Below are 7,050 nucleotides of genomic sequence, written 5' to 3'. Positions count from 1 at the left end.
GGCATTTGATAAGGTTCCACACAGTAGGTTATTTCACAAAATACCAAGTTTTGGGATTGAAGGTGATTTAGCGGTTTGGATCAGAAAGTGGCTAGCAGAAAGAAAACAGAGGGTGGTGGTTAATGGATAATGTTCATCCTGGAGATCAGTTACCAGTGGTGTGCCACAAGGATCTGTTTTAGGGCCTCTGTATTTTTATAAATGATCTGGAGGTGGGCATAGAAGGAATGGGTTAGTAAATTTGTGGATGACACTACGGTAGGCAGAGTTGTGAATAGTGCCAGAGGATGTTGAGTTACAGAGGGACATAGATAAGATGCACAGTTGGGCTGAGAAGAGGCAAATGGAGTTTAATGCAGAAACGTGTGAAGTAGTTCACTTTGGAAGAAGTAACAGGAATGCAGAGTACTGGGCTAATGGTAAAACTCTTGGCAGTGCAGATGAACAGAAGATTAGATTAGATTAGATTAGATTACTTACAGTGTGGAAACAGGCCCTTCAGCCCAACAAGTCCACACCGACCCGCCGAAGCGTAACCCACCCAGACCCATTCTCCTACATTTACCCCTTCACCTAACACTACGGGCAATTTAGCATGGCCAATTCACCTAACCCCTGCACATTTTTGGACTGTGGGAGGAAACCGGAGCACCCGGAGGAAACCCACGCAGACACGGGGAGAATGTGCAAACTCCGATCTCAGTGTCCAGGTGCATAAATCCCTGAAAGTTGCCACCCAGTTTGATAGGGTTGTGAAAAAGACATATGGTATGTTGGCATTTATTTGTTGGGGGATTGGGTTTCGGAGCCACGAGGTCATGCTTCAGCTGTACAAGACACTGGTAAGGCCGTACCTGGAGTATTGCATGCAGTTCTGGTCACCACATTATAGGAAGGATGTGAAAGCTTTCGAAGGGGTTCAGTGGAGATTTACTAGGATGTTGCCTGGTAAGGAAAGAATGTCTTACAAGGAAAGGCTGAAGGAACTGAGGCTATTTTAATTGGAGAGAAGACGATTGACAGATCACTTAATCGAGATATATAAGATAATCAGAGAGTTAGATAGGATGGACATTGAGATACTTTTTCCTTGGAGGGTGAAGGTTAACACAAGGGGACATAGCTATAAATTGAGGGGTGATAGAATTAGGACAGATATTAGGGGTAGTTTCTTTACTTAGAGAGTTGTAGGAGCATGGAATGGCCTGCCTGCAACAGTAGCAGACTCGCCGACGTTAAGGACATTTAAATGGGCATTGGACATCCATATTGATAATAATGGAACAGTATAGGTTAGATGGTCATCAGATTAATTTCACAGGCCGGTGCAACATCGAGGGCTGAAGGGCCTGTACTGCACTGTAACATTCTGTGTAACCCCCCTCCTCTAAACTCCACAATCTCCTATCCCCCAACCTTCATTAAACAGTCGATCACTTACCTGGCCCCGTTGTCATCTGGCATCCTGGCACCCCACTTGGTATCCTACCCAGCCTGTGCCCCACTAACCTGGCACCCTAACCTCTCAGGTACCTTGCATACTTATCATTTGACAGCAGCTGTCAAAGTAGCTGTCTGTGATCTTGGACCTTTACATTTTATAATACTGCTGTGAAAAAGGGAAGTTAGTTTGCCTTCCACTGACAGTTCTGCACTACAAGAGAACTGTTGAAATGGAAATGTGGCCCTGTATTTGTGTAGGCTATTCTCCTGTCAGCAATGTGGAACTTTTGTGCCGTAAAGCAAGGGATGGAATGACAATCTAGGGGAAGCACTATGTCGCTGTTCTTCCATTGTGGTTGAGTCAAAATCCTGGTAAGCCCTCCCCGACAGCACTGTGGTGTACCTATAGCACATGGACTGCAGTGGTTCAAGACTTCAGCTCACCATCATCTTCTCAAGGGACAACTAGGAATGGACGATAGAGAAAAGAAAAAATAGTGACAATAAACAGTAATAATTGGAAATGAATGCACGGAACTCCATTTTAAAATATACAAGATCAGTTTGGTTGTGTTTCACATGCTTTTCTGGGTGAAAGGCCAGCAAAGCTGACATTTCCCTCTCACGAGGGAATAAAATGAATCAAATCCCAGTTCTCAGAAATCTCGGGAGGAGTTTTGAGGCTTCCAGAAGATGTCGTCACAGGGTCGTTTAAATTTTAAAAACTACTGACAGCTATGACATTTTCGTTAAAGCACGATTCCGATTCTGATAATGGACACCATAGGTTATTCCCACACATTGAGTAAACTGGGCGCTGCCCTATCTACGCCGATTAAAGAGGTGTGACCTTCGCATCATTTCACATTCCTGGAAAGTACCCCACCTAACAGTCGCAGAGCGAAGCGCAACACTCGCCTTTCCCACACCTCGGCTCATTATCCTTCTGCTAACTTATTCTTGTGGGGGAGAGCCAAATTTTACCCCAGTTATTAGTCTGCCCCGTTCGCTGCCAACTTGTGAGAAGTTACTCTCAACTTCAGCCTGGATTTCACCTGAAGCCGAGACTTCCGGGGTTCCGGCAACTAAATGCTCTGGGAAGTTTGATACAGTATTGAAAAGTGAAACCAAATCCGACTGAATTTTCCTTTGAGGACCTTGCTTACAACATGGCAGTAGCAACGCCAATACCAATGATCGATTTTCGATCCAACAGCGCTCAAATGAACAACACAGAAGAGACACTCCTTCCGGAGCCGGAGCCGTCCCTCCAGGTGAGCTGTAGCTCTCCTCAGCCAACTATTAAAGGGAGATTTAAAACTTCCAATCGCTGGCTTGGTCATAATTTGAGTTGTTTCTCGTGGATTCACTGGCATAGAACACCTCTTCGTTAGAATTTTCTCCTCTCTGCCATTGTGATCCCAGCCTGTCAGATTATTTAGGGGAAAGTTGAAAGGTTCACATTAGCGCTCACTGGGCGTGCGAATACACAGGCAAGTCGTCAGACTGGATTGGAACCGTATATCTGAAAATAAAAACGTGCACGTCTTCCTAAAGTCCCAAGAGGTTATTTGACAAGTATAATATCCTGAACTGAAGAGGTTGTTGGGCAGGCTAATGTCGGCTCCGATTTAGATGCAGGTACAGTTATAGCATTCAAAAGACTTTTGGACAAGTACGTGGATAGGCAAGGTTTAGAGGAATATGCGCCAAACGTAGGCAAATGGGATTGGTTTAGTTTGAGAAAATTCTCAGTATGGACGAGTTGCATTGAAAGGTCTGTTTCCATAACTCTATAAATCAGATGAAAAACAAAATACTGTAATCCTGATGCTGCAAATCTCACAAATGAACAGAAACTGCTGAAGAAGTTCAGGAGGTCTGGCCATTTCCCCACTTTAACCCTCCCTGTCTATTATAATTAACTCCTTGACCAGCTTTTCTCTTTTAATTGAAGTGAAAATGTCAACTCTTTTTCCCTCCCAACAAGTGCTGCCAAGCATGCAAATTTATCCAGCATTTCCAATTTTTGTTACAGTTCAAATGTTTGACAGTTTTTGATAGTACTTGACAAATAGTCATTTGCCAGGCCACCAGGAGAATTCAAATGTTGTTGTAGGATTTTTCACATTCGCCTGCTTCTAAAGGCAATCTGCTGTTAAAGCAGAAAAGCTGGTGAGAGACATAATGCAAGTGGACAGAGAGGGCTGAGGAGGGGAAAGAGCAGAATAAGAGGCAGTAGCATGATGTTTGTATTGTATCATGATGTTTCTTAAATCTTTAACAGTGGCAAAGATTTCTATTAGTTTACGTAATCGTCTGGATTCATATTTTGATTGTTTCTGCAGGAAGGACGGAATAGACAATGGAACATTCAGTGTTGCAGAGAGACATACAATAGAAATATCCGCAATAAAATCAAAAGCTGGAAGTGTAAAGTGCTGATCGTGTTATCTTCTATAATTTTAATAACCACAATCGTGATTCTTGGCATAAGTGAGTAGAATATTTAAATGATCAAAGTAAAATATTGTATTGTACAGATCTCATTGCTGATGCAACACAGTCTGGGAATATTGTTCAATCCTAGAACATTTGGGGGTGTATTTCTTAATTTTTGCATTGATAGATTTTACACTCACATTTCATCTCTACTTCTTAATTAAAATTATACTTAAAGAAATAATTATGTTGACATGTTATGGATCAAATTGCAGTTCGGTCTCCTGAGAATTTTGGTGAATCATGCATGTCAGGCCTACTCTGTTTAACAAGATCACGGCTGATCTGATGGTAGCCTCAGCTCTACATTCCTGTCTAGTTGCTATACCTCTTCACTCCCCTATTAGTCAAGAATCTATCTAACTCAGCCTTAAAAATATTCAATGGCCCTGCATTCACTGCTCTCTGGGGAAGAGAATTCCACAGATTAATGACCCTCTTAAAGAAAATAAATCATCACCAAGGGTGACTCCTTACTTTTCTGTTATGACCCCCTGGTTCTAGTCTCTTCCACGAGAGAAAACATCCTCTTGGCACACAAAGTTAATTCCCTTCAAGATCTTATATGCTTCTGTAAGATCATGTATCATCATGCTCATCAAACTCCAAAGGATACAAGCCAAACTGATGCAATGTTTTGTTAATAAAATAACCCACTCATCTCAGCAATCAGTAGAGTGAACCATCTTTGAACAGTTTCCAATGCTACTCTATTCTTTAGGAGAAAGTGAGGACTGGAGAAGCAGAACATAAAAAATACATTTCATAGCTTTCTATTGCAAATCTTTGGACTTTAAAAGAAAGATGGAGAGGTAAAAGAGAGAAATAATTAGAAGTCATTCATAACCAAGTTATTTCATACAATTAACAGTCCACCTTCTTGAGCAGTTTGGGTTTAAAGGATGGATATTAAATGCTGGCTGGTCAGTGACACCCACATCTCATGAGTAGACATATAAACAAATGAATCTGGTATTGTTGTCATACAGTTGGTCTTCATATGAAAAGTGCCATTTTGTTAGAATTAATAATTAGTTGCTTTTCATTTTTAAATTTGTCATTTTAAACTTCAACATAAGTAAATCTCTTACACATCAGTTCTGCATTTTACACCATCATTCCTCAGCACCTGACTGAACAGCTGAGTCTGCTGAGCCTAAATACCTTCCTTTGTAACTGAATCCTGGACTTCCTGACTGGAGACCTCAGTCAATCTGGATTGGGAACAGCATCTCCAACACCATCACACTGAGCACGGGGCGGCCCCAGGGCTGTATGCTCAGTCTACTGCTGTTCATCCTACTGACACACAACTGCAGCGATGCACAGGTTGAATCACATCATTAAGTTTGCCGATGGTACAACTGTAGTGGGTCTCATCAGCAGGAATGACGAGTCAGCATAAAAAGAGGAGGTGCAGCGACTAACGACTGGTGCAGAGTCAACAGCCTGTCTTTGAACGTGGACAAGATGAAAGAAATGGCTGTTGACTTCAGGAGGGCATGGTACGACCACTCTCCATTGGACAGCGACGGCTCCCTGTGGAGATTGTGAAGAGCACCAGATTTCTTGGCATACACCTGGTGTAGAATCTCAACTGGATCCTCAACACCAGCAGGCTGAGGAACGCCCACCTCCCACCCTGTATCCCCACACATTCTACAGAGGGTTCACTGACAGTACTCTGAGCTGCTGCATCACTGCCTAGTTTGGGAATTGCACTGTCTTGGATGGTAAGACCCGACAATGGATAGTGAGGACAGCTGAGAGGATCATCGGGCTCCCTTCCCTCCATTACAGACATCTACACTACACGCTGCTTCTGAAAAGCTAAGAGTATTGTGGAAGAGCCCACACACCCCTCACTCAAACTTTTCTCCATCCTACCATTTGGCAGAAGAGACCGGAGCATTCCATAAGACATAGGAGTGGAAGTAAGACCCTTTGGCCCATCAAGTTCACTCTGCCATGGCTGATGGGCATTTCAACTCCACTTACCCACATTCTCCCCATAGCCCTTAATTCCTTGCAAGATCAATAATTTATCAATCTCTGTCTTGAAGACATTTAACATCCCGCTCCCCACTGCGCTCTGTGGCAATGTATTCCACAGGCCCACCACTCTCTGGCTGAAGAAATGTCTCCTCATTTCCATTCTAAATTGACCCCCTCTAATTCTAATGCTGTGCCCACGGGTCCTAATCTCCCCGCCCAATGGAAACAACTTCCCAGCGTCCACCCTTTCTAAGCCATGCATTATCCGGCAAGTTTCTGTTAGATCCCCCCTCAACCTTCTAAACTGTAATGAATACAATCCCAGGATCTTCAGCTGTTCATCGCATGTTCAGCCTACCATTCCATGGATCATCCATGTGAATCTCTGCTGGACATGTTCCAGTGCCAGTATGTGCTTCCTGAGGTGTGGGACCCAACATTGGACACCGTATTCTAAATGGGGCCTAACTAGAGCTTTATAAAGTCTCAGAAGCACATCACTGCTTTTATATTCCAACTCTCTTGAGATAAATGACAACATTACATTTGCTTTCTTAATCATGGACTCAACCTGCAAGTAAACCTTTTGAGAATCCTGGACTAGCACTCCCAGATCCCTTCATACTTTGGCTTTATGAATTTTCTCACCGTTTAGAAAATAGTCCATGCCTGTATTCTTTTTTCCAAAGTGCAAGACCTCACATTTGCTCACGCTGAATTTCATCAGCCATTTCCTGGACCACTCTCCTAAACTGTCTAAATCTTTCTGCAGCCTCCCCACCTCCTCAGAACTACCTGCCTATCCACCTAATTTTTTCATCAGCAAACTTCACCAGAATGCCCCCAGTCCCTTCATCCAGATCATTGATATATAAAGTGAACAGCTGCAGCCCCAACACTGAACACTGTGGGACACCACTTGTCATCAGCTACCATTTCAAAAAATAACCTTTTATCCCAACTCTCTGCCTTCTGTCAGACAGCCAATCCCCAATCCATGCCAGTAGCTCACCTCCAACACCATGGACCCTCACCTTACACAGCAGCATCCCGTGAGGCACCTTATCAAAGGCCTTTTAGAAGTCCAGATAGATAACATCCACTGGGTTT

At 43.2% G+C, this 7,050-nt stretch overlaps 1 protein-coding gene across 3 annotated transcripts in view; it reads left to right on the top strand.

Annotated features, from left to right (window-relative positions):
- The first annotated feature begins 2,325 nt into the window (after nt 1–2,325).
- The window catches only part of c15h3orf52 (chromosome 15 C3orf52 homolog), a 68,834-nt gene continuing 64,109 nt past the window's right edge, over nt 2,326–7,050 (top strand). For 2 of the 3 annotated variants that reach the window (XM_087992710.1, XM_043701046.2), the window contains exons 1-2: nt 2,327–2,717; nt 3,792–3,939. In XM_087992710.1, the coding sequence (XP_087848836.1) occupies nt 2,613–2,717; nt 3,792–3,939 (253 nt within the window). In that variant the 5' untranslated portion in view covers nt 2,327–2,612. Of the gene's footprint in view, nt 2,718–3,791; nt 3,940–7,050 lie in introns of all 3 variants that reach the window. The other variant, XM_043701047.2, reaches the window with a different exon arrangement.

The sequence above is a fragment of the Chiloscyllium plagiosum genome, unplaced genomic scaffold, assembly GCF_037043375.1.
Source record: "Chiloscyllium plagiosum isolate Xiang-an unplaced genomic scaffold, Cpla_swu_hap1 HiC_scaffold_12, whole genome shotgun sequence".
NCBI lineage: Eukaryota > Metazoa > Chordata > Chondrichthyes > Orectolobiformes > Hemiscylliidae > Chiloscyllium > Chiloscyllium plagiosum.
The sequence above is the reverse complement of the archived record's forward strand: the minus strand, read 5'-3'. Positions and strand labels throughout refer to the sequence as shown.